Source organism: Heptranchias perlo, chromosome 23 (assembly GCF_035084215.1).
Source record: "Heptranchias perlo isolate sHepPer1 chromosome 23, sHepPer1.hap1, whole genome shotgun sequence".
Lineage (NCBI taxonomy): Eukaryota > Metazoa > Chordata > Chondrichthyes > Hexanchiformes > Hexanchidae > Heptranchias > Heptranchias perlo.
In genome coordinates, this window is record NC_090347.1 from 43,462,111 (window position 1) to 43,482,872 (window position 20,762).

The 20,762-nt window shown below is 49.4% G+C and overlaps 1 protein-coding gene across 1 annotated transcript in view; it reads left to right on the forward strand.

The window, feature by feature from the left end:
• The window catches only part of LOC137341328 (unconventional myosin-XVB-like), a 372,666-nt gene that overhangs the window by 74,524 nt on the left and 277,380 nt on the right, over positions 1 to 20,762 (forward strand). The window contains exon 11 of the mRNA XM_068004452.1: positions 18,381 to 18,542. Coding sequence (XP_067860553.1) covers positions 18,381 to 18,542 — 162 coding nt within the window. The remainder of the gene's footprint in view (positions 1 to 18,380; positions 18,543 to 20,762) is intronic.

Below are 20,762 nucleotides of genomic sequence, written 5' to 3' on the forward strand. Positions count from 1 at the left end.
TTTATCGTTTCAAACACCTTGGTTACATCACCCTGAACCACACCATCCTCCTCCAACCCCTCTCCTCCATTGTCCAACTGGGTGGGACTACTCTCACCTGGTTCCATTCCTATATATCCGGTCGTAGCCAGAGAATCACCTGCAATGGCTTCTCTTCCCACTCCTGCACCGTAACCTCTGGTATCCCCCAAGGATCTATCCTTGGCCCCCTCCTATTTCTCATCTACATGCTGCCCTTCAGCGACATCATCCAAAAACACGACGTCAGATTATACATGTATGCTGACAACACCCAGCTCTACCTCCACTGTCTCTCATTTGTCACGCTGCCCGTCCAACATCCAGTACTGGATGACCAAAAAGTTCCTCCAACTAAATATTGGGAAGACCAAGGCCATTGTCTTCAGTCCCCGCCACAAACTCCATTCTCCAGCCATCGACTCCATCCCTCTCCCTGGTCACTGTCTGAGGCTGAACCAGATCGTTCACAACCTTGGTATCCTATTTGACCCTGAGCTGAGCTTCCGACCACATATCCACTCCGTCACCAAGACCGCTTTTTGTACTTTGCTCGGTCCTTTGCTTTTTATGCTATACGTTAACGATTTGGACTTAAACGTAGGGGGCATGATTAAGAAATTTGTGGATGTCACGAAGATAGGCCATGTGGTTGATAGTGAGGAGGAAAGCTGTAGACTGCAGGAAGATATCAATGGGCAGAAAAGTGGAAAATGGAATTCAATCCGGAGAAGTGTGAGGTAATGCATTTGGGGAGAGCAAACAAGACAAGGGAATACACTATAAATGGGAGGATACTGAGAGGTGTAAAGGAACAGAGAGACCTTGGATTGCATGTCCACAGATCCCTGAAGGTAGCAGGACAGGTAGATAAGATGGTTAAGAAGGCATATGGAATGCTTTCCTTTATTAGCCGAGGCATAGAATATAAAAGCAGGGAGGTTATGCTGGAACTGTATAAAACACTAGTTAGGCCACAGCTTGAGTACTGTGTACAGTTCTGGTCACCACATTACAGGAAGGATGTAATTGCACAAGAGAGGGTGCAGAGGAGATTTATGAGGATGTTGCCAGGACTGGAGAATTTTAGCTATGAGGAAGGATTGGATAGGCTGGGGTTGTTTTCCTTGGTGTACAAAATTATGAGGGGCCTAGATAGAGTGGATAGGAAGGATCTATTTCCCTTAGTGGAGGGGTCAATAACCAGGGGGTATAGATTTAAAGTAATTGGTAGGAGGATTAGAGCGGAAATGAGGAAAGCATTTTTCACCCAGAGGGTGGTGGGGGTCTGGAACTCACTGCCTGAGAGGGTGGTAGAGGCAGAAACCCTCAACTCATTTAAAAAATACCTGGATGTGCACCTGAAGGGCCGTGACCTGCAGGGCTACAGACCAAACGCGGGAAAGTGGGATTAGGCTGGGTGGCTCGTTTCTCAGCCGGCGCGAACACGATGGGCCGAATGGCATCCTTGTGTGCCGTAAATTTTCTCTGATTCTATGATTCTACTTCCACCTCTGTAACATATTCCACCTCTGCCTCTGCTTCAGCTCACCTGATGCTGAAACCCTCATCCATGTCTTTGTTACCTCAAGACTGGACTATTCCAATGCTCTCCTGGTCGGCCTCCCATCTTCCACCCTCCATAAACTTGAGCTCATCCAAAACTCTGCTGCCCATATCCTAACTCACACCAAGTCCCGTTCTCCCATCACCCCTGTGCTCGCTGACCTACATTGGCTCCCGGTCCAGGAACGCCTCAATTAAAAAATTCTCATCCTTGTTTTCAAATCCCTCCATGGCCTCGACCTTCCCCATCTCTGTAACCTCCTCCAGCCCTACAACCCTCCGAGATCTCTGCGCTCCTCCAATTCTTGCCTCTTGCGCAGCCCCTATTTTAATTGCTCCACCATTGGCGGCCGTGCCTTCAGCTGCCTAGACCCTAAGCTCTGGAATTCCCTCCATAAACCTCTCCGCCTCTCTCCCTCTCTCTCCTTCTTTAAGTTCCTTAAAACTTTGACCAAGCTTTTGGTCACCTGTCCTAATATCTCCTTTTGTGGCTCGGTGTCAAATTTTATTTGAAAATTGATCGTGTGAAGTGTCTTGGGATGTTTTACTTTGTTAAAGGAGCTATATAAATGCAAGTTGCTGTTGATAATTTTAAAATTAGAGCTCGGCCATTTAGGAATGAAATCAGGAAGCACTTTTTCACACAAAGGGTAGTAGAAATCTGGAACTCACTCCCCCAAAAGACTGTGGATGCGGCGGGGGGGTGTTGGTGAGGGGGGTCAATTGGAACTTTCAAGACTGAGAGCGATAGATTTTTGTTGGGTAAGGGTATCAAGGGATAAGAAATAGACGCAGGAGTAGGCCATACGGCCCCTCGAGCCTGCTCTAATATGGAGCAAAGGCGGGTAATTGGAGTTGAGGTACAGATCCGCCATGGTCTCATTGAATGGTGGAGCAGGCTCGAGGGGCTGAATGGCCAACTCCTGTTCTTATGTTCCTAGTGGACCTGGATTCCTTCAAACGAGAGCGGGACCTGTTTCTGGCTGGGGTGGAGATCACTTTGTTCATGAGGTAGGTAGCTGGTCACATTAATAAGGGCCAGAGAGGTCTCCTGGACTAGTTTCGATCGCCTAAGGGGAGAGGAATTGCCCAGATTTTTCCCCCCTATTGGCCTGGGTTTTTATCTGGTTTTTCACCTCTCCCAGGAGATCACATGGTTTCTGGGTGGGGTGGGGAATGTATGGGGGTTAAATTGGGCCACGTAGCACCAATTGTGTAGGCGCTACGCGGACTCCTAAGCCCCGAAAATGGCGTCCGCGATGCGCGTGCACACTTCCAGCGAGATGTGCCATCTTGGTAAAGGCGTTTGCACAAGCGCACCTAACGAACACCAGCAGCGGGAGATGATGACGTAGATCAGTGTGCAATGCTGATTTGAAGCAGCCGGCGCCATTTTCGAACTCCCCGCACATGCCAACGCACTGTCGTAACAACTGAACAGGAATTAAAGGGCATGGAGGACCCCCCCACCAGTGCTATTTAAAGGGATCATGCAGGAGTTACAGGTTAGTTGCTGTATTAGTTATTCTGGCTGCTGGTACAATTGAAGGTGTTTGTGGAAGTTTCCTATACTTGGCTAAAGTTGCAATATTATATAAGAGAGTGGTCTGACTGGTCATGCAGTACTGTTAGTGGCATTTAAAATAGTGTGCTGAACAAGGCTGCTGCCAGACATGGGTGGCCTGCTACGGCTTCCTCTGGGAATTGAACATGGCTGGGAGCATGAAGAGAGGTCACGCAAAGCAAGACAAGCTGCCAGAAGAGGAAGGAGGAGGAGGAGGTGCAGGGCACTCAGCAGGAGGCCATATCCAAGGAGGGTCTTCAGGGACCAATTCTTTTACCTCAACTTCAGCGATGACCAGTGCATCAGATGGCTGCGGTTCACTAAAGAGGTCATGACTGTGATTTGTCAACTGCTGCAGACACAACTGCAGCCTCAGTGCAGGGCAAGGACAACATTGCCTGTGGCTGTCAAGGTAACCGTGGCACTTAATTTTTACGGCTCTGGCTCCTTTCAGGCTGCTACTGGTGATATAAGCAACATCTCGCAGTTTGCAGTGCACTGTTGTATAACAGAGGTCACGGAGGCTCTGTACACACTCAGAAACAGGTTCATCACATTCCCTCTGGACAGAGACAAGCAGCAGGAGCGAGCACGAGGGTTTGTTCGCATTGCAGGCTTCCCCATGGTGCAGGGTGCCATTGACTGCACGCATATCGCCCTGCGTGCTCCACATCTAAACTCGGCCATATTCATGAACAGAAAGGGATTCCACTCCCTCAATGTGCAGCTGGTGTGTGACCACACGCAGCGAATCATGCAGGTCAATGCCCGCTACCCTGGCTAGAAGCCATGACTCCTTCATTCTGCGGCAGTTCAACACTCCACCTATATTTCAACCAGCATGTAGGCAAAAAGGAACGTGCCTTTACCCTCCGTTATAATGTTCGTGACTCCGGGAATTACAGACACATACACACAATGTTGGATTAACCGTTAACACTTTTATTTGTCTAACTCGAGTTAGATAAATACAATTTTAGCACAACACACACACACAGTAAATACCTTAAGGGTTCCCGCTTATGTTACCCAGACTCCAGTGCTGGTCAGGCTCACCTTGCCCTGGGTGCCTCAACTTGGTGCCCAAACCAAGGACTGGTTATGGACTGCACTGCCCAGATCTCTCACCAACCCTCTTATTTATGTCCTGAATTATCGTGGCTGCAACCAGATGTTCAATTGTGTGCTAATCTCACTTGATCAGTTTGGTCAGTGGGCCTCATGACCGAAGACCCACTTGATCAGTTTAGTCAGAACTCTCAAGGCCCATCCTCTCATTAACAGTCAGCATAGCAACAGTTTCCCAATTTAATATAGTGGCCATCTTACACATCCCCCCTCACATGCCTTTACTGACTGAAAGTCAGAGACGGCATGTTTATTGGCAACTGGGCAGCACAAATGAAGTCCCCCTCTCGTGTTACAATTTATTTTCTCTCTCCATTTCCATCCGGCCCTGGGTAGTCCGTAGGCTCCTCACCAGGCACTGAACGTAACAGCAATACATAAGCATTATAAGGACAAAACAAGACTGTACAAATAACAATATCACTGACGTCAGACGTAGCCAGGGATTTTGGGACAGGTTGTATGTTGTCTCATACCAGGGTCCCATTCCTAGTTCCTCATCTATCTGACTAGCTCTTTCCTTAACCCTCTGTTGCATGGTTACCAGATGTTTTTGGGAGGTCGCGGTGTGTTGTAAGATTCGCTTCAGATTTAGAGAGAGTGGTGGAATTGGGTGCCCGAAGGCGTGAGCTGCCTCAACGGCTGCAGCGATTCCTTTGATTTTTACTCGGAGGGCGGTGGAATTGTGTTGGTACGCAGATAGTACTGATCCTCCCCAGTGATGATTTTCTCAGTGGGGTGGAAGCAGAAGTTCGAGGCTGTGAACGTGCATGTCTTTAATCCATGTTTATAGGTTTTTTGATCATGCCATTGGGGGCATATACCACCCTATGATTCGGGTGGCCCCATTTTTCCACACGTGGAACAGACCGGGGGATCGTCCTCGTTTAAGGTGAATCCACATCCCGGATCCCCTGGTTCAGTTACATCTCAGGAGCAAACCAATGCTCCTCCAATTGGGTGGCAACATTCAGTGTTAGGTGCCTTCCAAGTTACGCCTCTCCTTATCAAGGTCAGGGCCGGTTTAATATACTCCGAATGTACCTCGCCCTTTAATACTCCCACCGAGGTCACCGTAAATAGTTCCCGTTCCTGTGACTTCTCCAATTTGGGCAACTGGAGGGCTGCCCAAACGAAGAGTCTGGGACTATTATCCATATGATTACAACTAGGGCTCGGTCCTCGGGCCACCATCGCCCTCCCATATCCACGGATCTTACACAGAGGAGGGGAGTCAATTCCAGCGTACATTGGAGAGACCCACACGCGGAGTTGGTCATCAGACACCCAGAAGGGTATCCTCCCCTTTTCTAGGTCTTGTGCACCCTCCTGTACTTGTGTCAGGAGGAAATTCCCATACATCGTGCACGCTACTGCCTTTGCAGCTTGGCTATCTGATTCCTCATTTTCCGAAATAATGCCGTTAACCTTTTCCTGAGTTTTTCCGAGTGCCATCACAACCTCAATAATTGACTGGAGCGTTATGGTCTGCTCACTTAGAGACTTTGCTCCTCGTTCATATCCTTCAGCAAGCCGTGCAACGCTTTGCTCATGGCCTGAGGCTCCTCCCAAAAATCCTCTACGTCCCAAGAATTTATAGCTGTGGTTCCCAGGGCTCCTCCTATCCCCATCCATTCCATGAGGTCTCTCTTTCTATGCGTCCCCCTCTTTGATACAGTTATATTCCCCTTGTTGGAGCTGTTCTGCCCCTCCTGCTCAGGCACCTCTACCCATTCTTCCTCTCCTGGTGGCCACTCATCTCCCCGCCCTCTTCCTGCAAAGTTCTCAATTGTTTGGTCTAACAGCGTCTGGAGTAGCCATTGGTATCTCTGCTCACATAACTGTCCCGGAATGTTTAGAGCCGAGATCTCAAAAACCGCGGGAAGATTCTCCCATACGATGTTATTGATCAAGATCTGGTGTGCGTGGCATACCACCAGCCATTACACAGTTCTTGCCAAATACCCGGGCAAGTGCCCGTATGGTTGGTGTCAAAATGGGTCTTTTTCCCAGGTACCACTATTATTTTAACACTATGCTCAAAAGATGATCCCTGGATTTCTGTCCCTACATCACTGCACCATATGGTGCTGTTATATGTAAAAGTGGTGGCTGGCCACTCGACACTGTTGGCCAAAGTCCAAGATGGCCAGTCTTCCCTGACGTTCCCCCCTCTGGGTTCCTTTCCCTGGGGGTCTGCCGGGTGATCTGTCAGCTGTACAATCTCTGACACTCTCCAGCTCCTCAGGGGTAGCCGATCATACACACCATAGCTTCACACCCGACCCTTTTGTGATATTCAGTATCACTGACGTACCGTTATCAACTGGAATGTGAACACAATCATCGCATGAAACAAACATGTTACACATGCCTTGCATCCATCCCACAGTATCATTACAGATTGGTCTCCAATTCTGGGGTATCTCATATCCCTGTAGCGGTCCCCTTTTTACCGAGGCACATCGATAGTGGCTCTGTGTATTTAAACAGACTTGTCCGTGGTTGCATCAGGTGCTTTTCGTGTTGTTTGGAGAGCAATGATCACTCTGGACCCCAGGAGGCCCGTAAGTACAAATCCCAGCATTGGCATTACCATTCTGCAGGACATCCCGATCTTCAGAGTCGTCACGGCAACCGAAAAGAGAACACACGGGTAACTCTCCCGATTGGCTGTTCCTTAGGAGGTTTGTGAGTTAATTGTGAGTTAACTGAAGTGGCTTTCTCCTTTTTCGTTTATTTGCCCCTATACTGTGTGGGGCCCATACCCCCGTACCGTGCAGGGTCCATACCCCTATACCGTGCAGGGTCCATACCCCTATACCCTGCAGGGTCCATACCCCTTGCCGTGGTGGGGTGCCTTGAAGGGCTACTGGATCTGGGCCCAGTGTCGGAGCGATGCGTGCCACTCCCCCATCCTCTTCCCACATCCATGGGGGAATGTAGGTTGTGTCTGCCTCCATCAGGCAGATCGGGGCCTTTGGTTGTGTTGGATTGTCACCCAGATACCTCTTACATTGATTAATGTGGAACCACTTAACCCTTTTAGGGAGCTGTGCTGCATATACCATGTGGCTGGCTTTATCAACGATATTATACGGGCCCTGGTACAGAGGCTCAAAGATTCCCACATGGCCATAGTTACGGACCATTACCTGGTCCCCCATATCCCATTCTTGGGGTTTGTGAGGTTATAGCAAGAGTTTATTCTGCCGGTGAGTTTTTCCGATGTTATTGGCGACCTGCAACATGACTTCCAGCAGATGCTGGTGGAGATTTTGGTCAAACTTGTCCTTCTTTACCTCTCCCATCTGCCTTAGTCAGGATGGCCGAGCGGTCTAAGGTACTGCATTTACGTTGCAGTCTTCTTTAGAAACATGGGTTTGAATCCCCCTTCTGATAGAAATAGACAGTTTCCTAGAAGTAAAGGGAATTAGGGGTTATGGGGAGCGGGCAGGAAATTGGACATGAAGCTGAGTTCGGATCGGTCAATGCCCTGTGGGTGGCGGAGAGGGCCCAGGGGCTATGTGGCCGGGTCCTGCTCCGACTTCTTGTGTTCTTTAGATTTGTGGTTGGGATCAGATCAGCCATGATCTTATTGAATGGCGGAGCAGGCTCGAGGGGCCGATTGGCCTACTCCTGCTCCAATTTCTTATGTTCTTATGTTCTTATGTTCTTTCTGTCAGCTGTGGGACCAGGAGGTGAGTCAGGGTACGCATTGGTCTACCCGTTATTAACTCGTGTGATGACTAGCCAGTCGTCTGCGACGGGGTTGCTCGAACAGCCATGAGTACCAACGGGAGTGTAATATCCCATTGTTTGGGACTAATCTCTTTACGGAGCTTCTCCTTCAAAGTCCTATTCATTTGCTCCACGATCCCTGAAGACTGGGGATTGTATGCCACATGCCATTTACCCCTGTGTGCCCAGGGGTTTAAGTGTGTTGGCCATTACTTGCCCCGTATAATGGTTCCCTTGGTCATATTTCACTATCCTTGGAATCCCCCACCATGAGAAAACCTCCTTTACTAGAATTTTGGCCGAGCCGTGGGCTGTCACCATGGGAAGGCCTCCACCCATTTAGAGAAATTGTCGACAACAACAAGGCAGCGCTTAGTCCCACTGGATGTGGTGGGGAGGGGCCTAATATAATCAATTAGTACAGCTTGCCATGGCCCTTCCACTCTCCGTGTGTGACTGAGAGGTGCCTTTCTCTTCTGGGGGTCAGGGTTATTTGCTGCACACATTGAGCATCTGTCACAGAAATTCCAGACATCATCTTGGAGGTTAGGTCACCACACTATGGCCTCTATTCATTTGGTGGTCACGACAGGGCTCGGGTGGCCTGCTCCTGGTCCCCCATGGACCAATTGTATAAATTCTTCCCTACGATGGTGCGGGACGACCCATTGATCATTATGGAAGAGCATTCTCTGCCTTGAATCTCCTCATCACTTCGTTTAGCTCGGATAACATTTTTGAGAACTGGATCCACACGTTGCACCACTGAAAGGTCTATTGGGGAGGGGGAAGCCTTAGCGTCGGATGAGCCACCCGCTATTGTTGGGGGTCCCGAGACGTTCCCTCCATCGCTCCCTGCTTAGTTAGTGCGTTCGCCTTTTGGTTGCCCTCCCAGTGCGGCTTTGCCTTGCTATGTGCCTTGACCTTTCGAACGAAGAAGTTAGTGGGGGACTGTTGGATAGTGTTATAAATGGTCCTCAGAATGGGGGCCGCAGACAAAGGTTTGCCGTCCGCCGACTTAAAACCCCATCGTTGCCAAAGGTTCAAGTATTCTGTCATAGATTTACAGGTGAACATGGAATCAGCACATATAACAAAAGGAGTGGGGAATTCGGGGGGGGGTGGGTGACAACGTATGGCACCGTCGCCAATTTGGCCTGTTGTGCACTAAAATGGGTGGGCAATTTAAGGGCCAGCGTCACTTTACGCTTCTCATCCCATATCCCGCATCCAGTATACCGGGTCCCCCCGTGGACATAACTGGATCCGTCCACATATACATCCCTACAATCCAAGCATGGCTCAGTAAGCATGACCCTGTAAATACAACCATTGTGTTCCACACGGCACTCATGCGGGGTCCCTGGATAAGCCATATTTTGGGCCAGTTTGGGCTCTGTTAACTGTTGCAGAGTTATCTATCGACCGGACAGTAGGAACGTCCACCGGGCCGGCCTAACACTGCTAACAGTGCCAACCTGCAGTCGTCCGATCAGTAATAACTTAGTAGGGGTGTGGTGTGTGAGTAAGTGAATGGGACTCTCCCCTGTAAACACCGTGAAATGCATGACCGCCCAAAAGACCGCCAGCAGGTGACACTCGCAAGCCGAGGATCCGAGCTCGACCTCACTCAGTAACCGCGACGCGTATGCTACGGGTTGATCTTTACCATGCACGGGCTGAATTAGGACAACACTGAGCCCTAGTTCTGAGGCGGCTACCTCGAGAACAAGGGGTCTATTCCGATGGATGGAGCCCAGAGCCAGGGCCTGTTGAACCCGGTTCTTTAAGGTCTCACAAGCACGTTGGCAACTGGGATCGCAGATCCACTGTTGATCTTTCCTTAAAAGGGAGTACAGAGGGGCTGCCGTTGCTGCATAGTCCTCAATAAACTCCCTGCAGTAACCGATGAGACCAAGAAACAATCGGAGGGCAGAGACATTCGCCGGAATAGGGAGGGCTTGAACAGCCTCCCGTTTGGCCCGGTTTATGCCCCTTTCACCTTGATTTATTGCAAGACCCAGGAATTGGAGCTGTGACTGTCCGATCTGGGCTTTCTTTGGATTGACCTTTAACCCCGCCTGCTGCAGTAACTGGAGGAGATCCCCCAGCAGTTGCCCATGATCTTCCCCACCTTCGGTGAACAGTAGAAGGCCGTCTACATATTGCACCAATGAAGAGGGCAGAGAGAATCCCTCGAGTGCCTGCGCCTGGTGAAAAATAGAGGGACTATTGTAGAATCCCTGTGAGAGACAGGTCCAAGTCTACTGTTGTCCCTTGAGAGTAAAAGCAAATTTATACTGATCTTCGTTTCTCAGGGGAACTGAGCAAAACCCACTGGAGATATCCAAGACAGTAAAAGTGGTGGCGGCGGGGGGAATATTGGCAATAAGGTCCGTCACCGCTGCCACGGTGGGCGGACACACTGGGATATGCTGGTTTAGAATGCGATAGTCCATAGTCATGCGCCATGAGTCATCTGGTTTCCTCACTGGTCAAATAGGGGAATTAACCTCAGTGGCGATGGGGGCGTATAACCCCTTGTTCAACCAGGGAATTAACCATTGGCTCACGCTGGACATTAGCGGCCGCAGGGGAGGGATATTGCTTTTGTGGCTTTGACATTGGCGTCCGTCGATGCAAACTTCCACCCGGTCATTCTCCCACAGTCATTCTTACGATGTGCAAAAACGTTCTGATGTTTCTTAACAACTCCCCTCAACGTCTCGGGCATTAGCACTCAGCTCGTATACAGTGGACGGGTGTAACACGCACACCAGTCCCCATTCAGGGGGAATGGTCATGCCAGCATCCCTGCACCTCCTGCCCCCGCCCAAACACAATTCTTTTTAAAATCTATAATCGCCTGATGGTGAAACATCCAGTCAGACCCGAGTACCCCACGCTCCCATCTCATTAATATACAGGTCCAATCCATTTGGACTGGACCGATTGCGACTGTTAAAGGTTTGGTTACCGCCCCAGTCCTTTCCTGGCCCGTGAACCCTGAGTGATTATAAGATTCGCCCGATGAGTGGGGTGAGTTAAGAGGGTCGCCATCGTGGAAACTGTCCGGGAGGCCCCGGTGCCCACCAAATAATCTCCCTCCCTGCGACCTTTAATTTCACCCAGGAGTGACCCCACCCGTCACAGGTGATGGGGGTCAGATTCTCGGGCTGGGCGCAGCCATTTCATTGCGGGGCAGACCCTGGGGATCGGCTTGTCATTGCCGTTACAGTGTGTACAGGGCCGCTGGGTTTGAGATTCTGCAGGGCGTGCGTCAGTTGAAGCAGTGTGGCCTGCAGCTCATCTTTGTTTGAGGACTGGTATCCAGCATTCCTTCACGAAATGGCCTCTCCTCCCACGATTCTAGCACAGCCCTGTCTACAGTTTGGAGGGGGGTTTTCCCCTCTTCTCCCCATTGTTTATTTGGGGTCTGAAACTGAGACTGATCAGTCTCTCCTCCTGGGCGATTCTCGAACAGTTTGCCAGTCTTGGGGTTCTGGCGCTCGGTCGGTATTATGGAGGAGGGTCCATCTCTGTAGGACCTCTGCCTCGGTGTTATTCTCATTGTCTGGGTCAAACCAATTAAGTGCCTTGACTTGGATCGAGGGAAGGCACTGACTGATCAGTGTCCGGAGCCAGTGGTTTAGAGGGCCATCCTGTAGTTGGTGGCGGGCCCCCACCCCTCCCTGGGCTCGTAAATAGGAAGGCCAAAATCGATCGGCGAGAGCTTGCGGGTGTTCCCTTGGCTTTTGTCGGGTTTGGGAACATTCCAGGAAGGGGTTCCCTCCTGACACGCCGACAGCTTTCAAGATCGCCGCCTTCAAGCTGGCGGTGGTCCCCCGACCTAGATTCGGGTCCTGTCCCAGCTTCCCCGGATCGAGAGTAAATAACAACACTTTCCGATTTTCTTCCTCATCCAGGCCATGAATGCTGGCAAATTGCACGGCCAATGAGAAGGTGGGTTTGGGCGATAGGTTGTAATTTTGTAGCAAGCTCCTGTAGTTGGCCCGTGCTTTCATGCACTGGTTCGTCACCCTCATTCTGACCGGGGGTATATCTCCATTGAACTATCGGCAACATCAGGCTCGCCTGAGGGCCACAGGGGTTAAATGGGGGACGGCGACTCTCGGCACATTGGATCCCGTCATTGGGTCCTTGTACCTCTGTCTCGGCCCGCTCTATGGCCGGGGTCATTAGACAGACAACCCCTCGTTGTGCACTAAACGCTGTTTACAGCCTATTTATTTCTTGTTAACACTCATTGTGACAAGCAGTCTCACTTTGCTCCTGTTTTAAAACTCTATAAGCTGCTTTCATATTCTCACACCCCTGTACCACTGTCTCACATTTCTGCTTCCACTCATCTCTTTCCTGTGTTCTTTTCTGCAATTTATCCTTTGCATTAGTCAGAGATCGCTGTAGAAACTGCTTTTCACACTTAAAGTCTTCCTGCATTTATAACTTCTCCTCCCCCACCTTTTGTAGCTCTTTCATCAACCTTTCTACCACTGTTTCCTGATTACTCAACTGTTCCTTCAACTGTTTGATCTCCCCATCTTGTTGGGTATCCTCCCCTTGTACGTTAGTAATTTCACGATCCATGGCCAAAAGCCAAACCACCCGTTCGGATTTCTCTTTTCGGGCCGAACTTTCTGACCACTCAAACGTCGGTCCTGCGGACTGGGCGCTACCAAAATGGATTTCATCCATTCTTCCTTAGGATTTACCTTTCACAGACAATATTGGTACATTTGTTCATAGCCCCTTTCTCTTCCCCTTACCACTTAAGCCCGACATTCTGTATATTGGTCTAACCTCAGAGTCAAATCTGTAGGCAAAAAGGAACGTGCCTTTACCCTACGTTATAATGTTCGTGACTCCGGGAATTACAGACACATACACACAATGTCGGGTTAACTGTTATCACTTTCATTTGTCTAACTCGAGTTAGATAAACACAATTTTAGCACAACACACACAGAGTAAATACCTTAAGGGTTCCCGTTTATGTTACCCAGACTCAAGTGCTGGTCAGGCTCACCTTGCCCTGGGTGCCTCAACTTGGTGCCCAAACCAAGGACTCATTCTTGACTGCACTGCCCAGATCTCTCACCAACCCTCTTATTTATGTCCTGAATTATCGTGGCTGCAACCAGATGTTCAATTGTGTGCTAATCTCACTTGATCAGTTTGGTCAGTGGGCCTCATGACCGAAGACCCACTTGATCAGTTTAGTCAGAACTCTCAAGACCCATCCTCTCATTAACAGTCAGCATAGCAACAGTTTCCCAATTTAATATAGTGGTCATTTAACAAGCACAGCAAGTCAAAGGCTGGCTACTGGACGACAAGGGTTATCCCCTCATCAAGTGGCTCAGGATTCCGGTCCGGAGCACAGCAGGCCTACAGTGAGAGCCATGCTACCACACTGAACATCATCAAGCACTTCATAGGCGTCCTCAAGCAAAGCTTCCGCTGCCTGGACCGCTCTGAAGGAGCCCTGCAGTACTCAGCTGAGTGGGTATCAAGATTTGTCGATGTATGCTGCATGCTGCACAACCTCGCTGTTATGAGGGAACGGCCCTTGCTACCGCCTATCCGGCAAAAACCTGAGCCTGAGGCAGAGGAAGAGGAGAAAGAGGAAAAGACGGAGGAGGAAATGGAGGGAGACGCAGACGAGACGGAAGAGGAAGTGCAGCAGGAAGTGGAGATAGAGGCGGAGGAGGAAGAGGAAAAGACAGAGGAGGAAGTGGAGGAGGAGGAATGCAGAAGGAAGTGGAGGAAGGGGCAGGGAGACAACGTAGACAGGCCCTGTCTGCCAGGGCTCTGCGTGATCAGATTATTAATAAGCGATACCAGTAACTTCAACGACACCTCCCCATTCACCAACCATCCCTCACTCCTTACCTTTCCGCTCCCACATGACCATCAAATCGTCCTCCTTATGATTACACGTTGCTTCCCCCCTCAGCTCAACACAGAAATGAAAGGCCTTTGAGGAGGATCTCGAGCAGCTCTGGGCTGGGAGGGCCCGGTTGCAGACTGCATCATCTCGGCCTGGGCTGCAGCAGTCCGGCCTGACTGGCTGACAGGCAACGGCAAGAGCACTGGCGGAGTGGCAGGGGTGGGAGCAGGAATGCTGTCATCCTGAGAGAGGAGAGCAGGTTTGTCTCCCTTGGCGCCGCTGCCACTCACCCGGGGCGGCGCCCCAGCAATCCTGGTGATCAGCTGGAGAACGGATTGCAGGAGTGCTGTGAAGCCCTGGAAGCCCCATCCCACAGTGGTCCCCAAAGCTGTATGTATGCAGATAGCAGCAGCATGAGCATGAGCAGTCCGAGGTTCCAAAGCAGCAATCTGAGCTCCAAATGCAGCAGTCGGACCGTGGATGGCGGATGTTTGTGCTGCAATAGAAGCTGCGACATCGGGTGGGTTCCACAGGTGCGGTGATGGAGGTGACCACCCGTTCCATGTTGGAAAGGATGGGCTCCAAGCTCTGCGCAAAGCCCAGTGCCAAGTTGGAGCTGGACTCCTCCATGCCCCTTCTCATTGTGTGCAGGCTTTCTGGCGGTTTTCCAGTGCCCCAAGCATTTGTTGGTGTACGCCCATCAGCGTTCTCCTGTAGCTTGGCCCATCGAAGTCCTCATCTGACCCCTCTGCAGCAGATCTAGTGAGTGACCTCACCCTCTGGCGAGCTGGTGCCTGTGGTATCCGTTCCCCCCGCCCCGGCTCCTGCACTCTTGTGCTCGGTGTCTCACCACGTGCAGATCCCTCCTCTATCCTGGCCTCTAAAGGACGTGCAGTGTCAGTCTCTGAGCTGGTGGCTGCGAGTGTAAGATCGAGTGATGGTGTATCTTCATCACTGTCATCTTCCTCTGCCTCCTCTGATGGAGCCAGTTCCAGTTCTTGGGTATCTGAAATGACAAAGGGAAACGGGTTGAGTTGTGGTGAGGGGAGAGGAGAAAGTAAGACGTACATGCTGACATCATCTGCAGCACGTGAGGCAGAAAATATTGTGAGATGAGGGAGAAGTGGGGAGTGAGAAGGAGGATTAGGTATGCAGAGACCCTCGTCATCGATCCCTCCAGCACCACCAGTGGCCACGGCCGATGTGACTGCCCGCCCAATGAGGACGTGTTGGCCTGTCCTCCCCCAGGTCTTACCTGCTGCCTGTTGTTGTGCGCCACCTTCTCCTGCAAGAAAGAGGGGAGTGTCGGTGAGCGTCCTGCAAGATGTTTGGGTGATATGGCTGTCATGGTTGAATAGCTGCCAGCGTATGTGACCTAAAACAGAAAATGCTGGAAATACTCAGCAAGTCAGGCAGCATCTGTGAAGAAAGAAACAGAGTTAACGTTTCAGATCGATGACCCTTCGTCACAACTGGAAGGAGTTGAAGATTTAATAGTTTTTAAGCAAATACAGAGCCAGGAGAAGGGGGTGGGGGGGGGGAGGAAGGGTGGGGGGGAGGAAAGAGCAAAAGGGAAGGTCTCTGATAGGGTGGGGGGCAGGAGTGATTAAATGACAAAAGAGATGAGGGTGCAAGGCAAGGAGGGTACCAGGGTGTGGCGGAGGGAGCTGTCCCTTCGGAATGCTGAAAGGATGGGGAACAAGGAAATGACAGAGCAATTAAACAAATACTTCGGTTCTGTCTTCATGGAAGAGGACACAAATAACTTCCCAGAAATGCTAGGGAACCAAGGGACTAGTGAGAAGGAGGAATTAAAAGGAAATTATTAAAAATAGTGCTGGAGAAATTAATGGGACTGAAAGCCGATAAATCCCCAGGGCCTGATAATCTGCATCCCAGAGTACTAAAAGAGGTAGCCATGGAAATAGTGGATGCATTAGTTGTCATCTTCCAAAATTCTATAGATTATGGAACAGTTCCTGCAGATTGGAGGGTGGCAAATGTAACCCCACTATTTAAAAAAGGAGGGAGAGAAAACAGGGAAGTACAGACTGGTTAGCCTAACATCAGTAGTAGGGAAAATGCTAGAGTCTATTATAAAGGATGTGATAACAGGGCACTTAGAAAATATCAACGAGATTAGACAAAGTCAACATGGATTTATGAAAGGGAAATCATGTTTGACAAACCTACTGGAGTTTTTTGAGGATGTAACTGGTGGAATAGATGAGGGAAAACCAGTGGATGTGGTTTATTTGGATTTTCAGAAGGCCTTCAATAAAGTCCCACATAAGAGGTTAGTGTGCAAAATTAAAGCACATGGGATTAGGGGGAATATACTGGCATAGATTGAAAATTGGTTAACAGACAGGAAACAGAGAGTAGGAATAAATGGGTCTTTTCCAGGTGGCAGGCAGTGACTAGTGGGGTACCGCAGGGATCAGTGCTTGGGCCCCAGCTATTCACAATATAGATCAATGATTTGGATGAGGGAACTAAATGTAATATTTCCAAGTTTGCTGACAACACAAAACTAGGTGGGATCGTGAGTTGTGAGGAGGATGCAAAGAGGCTTCAAGGCGATTTAGACAAGTTGAGTGAGTGGGCAAATACATGGCAGATGCAGTATAATGTGGATAAATGTGAAGTTATCCACTTCGGAAGGAAAAACAGAAAGGCAGAATATTATTTAAATGGTGATAGATTGGGAAATGGTGATGTACAAAGGGACCTGAGTGTCCTTGAACACCAGTCACTGAAAGCAAACATGCAGGTGCAGCAAGCAGTTAGGAAGGCAAATGGTATGTTGGCCTTCATTGCAAGAGGATTTGAGTACAGGAGCAAGGATGTCTTATTGTAGTTATACAGGGCCTTGGTGAGACCACACCTGGAGTATTGTGTGCAGTTTTGGTCTCCTTACTAAGAAAGGATATACTTGCCATAGAGGGAGTGCAGCAAAGATTCACCAGACTGATTCCTGGGATGGCAGGACTGTCGTATGAGGGGAGATTGGGTCGACTTGGCCTGTATTCACTCGAGTTTAGAAGAATGAAAAGGGATCTCATTGAAACGTATAAAATTCTGACAGAGCTAGACAGACTGGATGCAGGGAGGATGTTTCCCCTGACTTGGTGGGTGGGGGGTCCAGAACGAGGGGTCACAGTCTCAGGATACGGGGTAGGACATTTAGGACTGAAATTAGGAGAAATTTCTTCATTCAGAGGGTGGTGAACCTGTGGAATTCTCTACCACAGAAGGCTGTGGAGGCCAAGTCACTGAGTATATTTAAGAAGGAGAAAGATAGATTTCTAGACACAGAAGACATCAAGGGGCATGGGGAGAGAGCAGGAATATGGTATTGAGATAGAGGATCAGCCATGATCATATCGAAGGGCCGAATGGCCTACTCCTGCCCCTATTTTCTTTATCAAGGTGGGCGTTCCTGGAAGAGAAGTGGCCGTGAATTAAACACTAAATCAGAAGCAAAATGCTGCAGATGCTGGAAATCTGAAATAAAAACAGAAAATGCTGGAAATGTGTGTGTGTGACCTGTGAGTTTTGGGTGTGCGGCTTGCAAGAGTGATAATGTGTAAAGGTGAGATGCAACATCTGATTCGCAGGGCTGAAAGAGTTTGTTGGTATGCGGGTGATGGAGGGGTGTAGTGCGTGGACCAGTGGATGAGGCTAGTAGTGCAGTTGGTCGGAGATGCCATGTGACAGTTGAACGCACTCAACTTGACCACTCGTGTCAAATCATTGAACTTCTTCATGTGCGTGGATTGATACTCCTGGCATTGACCTCGTGCGCCACAACCTCCCACTGCCTCTTGAGGATGTGTCTGGAGAGCCTCCTGCCCCCCTGCGGATATAGGATGGCCCTCCATCTGTCCACCTCTTCCACCAAGGCCTCTAGTGCACCGTCTGAGAACCTTGGTGCATGCTCTCTCGCAGGTGCAGCCATTCCTCAATATCTTCCAGCCCAGGAATCACTTCACACCACTTCCTACAGCCACAGAGCACCTCCCCTTTAAGAGGTGCAGGCTGCCTTTAAGTAGTGCTAGCTACTCCAGCAATCGGGGCCCCCTGCTGGTGCGTGCAGCCAGACACAGTGCAGATAATGCTGGCTGTGTGGAGCAATCATGTAAATTAGCAGGCAGCGCGACTGTTACGTGTTGCCTGCATCTCAATACCTGGATAATTGCCCACCGTGATTCCCACGCCTGTTTTTGGGTGTTAACCAATTTAACTCCCTAAGTGCTGTGACATCACAGCAATATGGGACAGGCTGGATGGACCAATAGGTCTTTTCCTGTCTGTCATTTTTCAAATGTTTGTGTCTTGGGATGATGATAAACACTTGAGGAGTTCTAAGGCAGCCAGGGCACTCTGCACTGTGATTCATAACTGACCCAGTATCTGCACCCCTGATCTCTGCCTCTGCTTTTTGGATAGGGTGGAGCGTGCGAGATCATCGGAAAGCACGAGCACGAAGACTTCCTGAGTTTGCTGCGTTCCCTGGAGAGGATCGGGCTGTTGGAGGACCAACTGATGTCGGTGTGGGCCATCTTGTCCTCCATTTTGCAGCTTGGCAATGTCTGCTTCACATCCTATGAGGTAGGTCAGATGCGCACAAACTCCTGTATCAGGGAGCAGTTACACTAGGACTGCAGTACTGGTGTGCAGTGGTTGTGCTTTGCACCAACATCAAACTTGTGTTTTAGTGTAAACGCCCTTGTCACATTTCAGGATTTCTGACTATGCCTCTACAGGGGGATCTTTGTGTAATGTATGTTAAAGAAAGACAGTAAAGAAAGAACTCCCATTTATATGGCGCCTTTTACGACTTCCCAAAGTGCTTTACAGCCAATGAAGTACTTTTGAAGTGTAGTCATTGTTGTAATGTAGGAAACGCAGCATCCAATCTGTTCACAGCAAGATCCCACAAACAGCAATGAGATAAGGACCAGAAAATCTTCTACGTCCACCTGACAGGGCAGGCGGGGCCTCGGTTTAACGTCTCATCAGAAAGATGGCCCCTCCGACAATGCAGCACTCCCTCAGTGCAATGAAAAAGCTGCAGTTGAGCTAAATGTATCTCTCATGGTTTTAGAAACAGAGGACAGCAGGGCTGGCAGAGGTAGATTTAAATCCAGACAGGTGTCTGAACCAGTGTGTTACAGGCAAGGAAAGATAGTTTAACATTCTAGTGAACATTTGTACTTACTGCTGCTGAGACAACTCTATTCATTCAAACTCAGTAAGGGTCATTGCTAAGTTGGGCAGGTGGATTCCGCTCTTGGGCATTTTGACTTAAGGAAGACTCTCGAGTCATGGAAGAAAAGCCAGGAGACTGCAGGGAGAGGAGGTACTGACCTGGGTCATAATGCAGGGGGTACAGTTTCTTATAGCCAGTAGCTGCACAGATAATTCTGAAAATACCAATGTGGAATAGCAAGACGAGTTGATCATTTTTTATGTAAGAGAAGCAGGGTGAAGCAGTTGGAATAAATGGCCTTTGACTGCAACTGGTACTCTGGATGTTCTCTTGCTTTCTGGAGTAATGAAGCAGCTGATATATTTGAACCTGGCCTCATCTTACACAGTATATACACAGCTCGCCTTCAGAAAGATTGTAGGGCACATGTGAAAGGAACGAATAACATCTGGTGCACATCACAGTGTGCCATTGTTACAGGTCATGCTATTGCACAAGTAGATGGGTGTAACGTCTTGACTTGGGAGCACTGAGCTGCTATGCCTATCCTACCAAGCTTCCTCTATTGCTGGACCATTACTAACCTGTGCAAGAATGAACAGGGTGTTGCTGAATCAATATTACATAGCACTGAACTGCTAACCAGTCACTAAAATCCAGAAACCTAGGTTCAGGGTCAAGGGCCATAGTGGAAGATATTACTAAGGTAAAAGGAGCAAGAGAGAGGATGAGATAAAGTTGGAAGTAGTGATAAGGTGACACTAAGCAAGCAGATTGTAGGAGAAAGGGAAGATCGAGGGAGGTGAGGAATTCCGCAGTTTGGAGGTCCTGGGAAAGAATGAATTAGAGTAGGAGATGGTGTGATCACTGGACTTCAACACAAGAATGTAGAGAGAAGGAACAGTGAGTAAGATTGTGTATTTGGAGTCTAGAAGAGGTACAAATTCAGAGCAGCACTGGCCCATAATACTATAAAGAAACAGAGAGTGAGAGAAGGTTCAGTTATCAGATGACAAGCTTTTCTTGCATCTGACGCAGGAGTATGGCAGAGGTGCTGGACGAGGCTCCTCGGGAATGGGGCAGTATTCAAGTCTTGGATGGATTTTTGAGAGTCGTTGAAGGGAAAAGAGCAATCTGAGCGTCTTGGAGACAGCTTCAATGATAGAGCAGATGTGGGAGGTCCATTTGAGATCAGGGGAGATAACGAGGCCAAGAGTGCCTGTGGAGGGGGGGAATCTCCCAGTGGTCTCACCCTGTCAGAAGTAAATCCAAGGTTGTGTAGGCAGAACACCAAAAAATCACCGCAAAAAGTTAGTTCCCAGCCACAGAAATCACTTCTGAAACTCTCCAGATTCTTCAGGCTCACAAACTCCTCCCGCCTGCCTGTCTCAGCTGATGCTGGCAACAGCTTCACCTTATGACTTAGCTCGAGCGCTCTGCCAATGTAAAAGCCGCTGGCCCTCACTATCATATATATGTAAACGAGTTCTCTCGGACGGGTGGACCAAAAAGCACGAGGGAGTTTGGGGGGGTCTATTTTGTGGCAGAAAATCAGTGAAACAGCTTCCGGGCCATTTTGCTGCCAAAAAAAATGATTTGCTCTGATTTATATCTTGAAA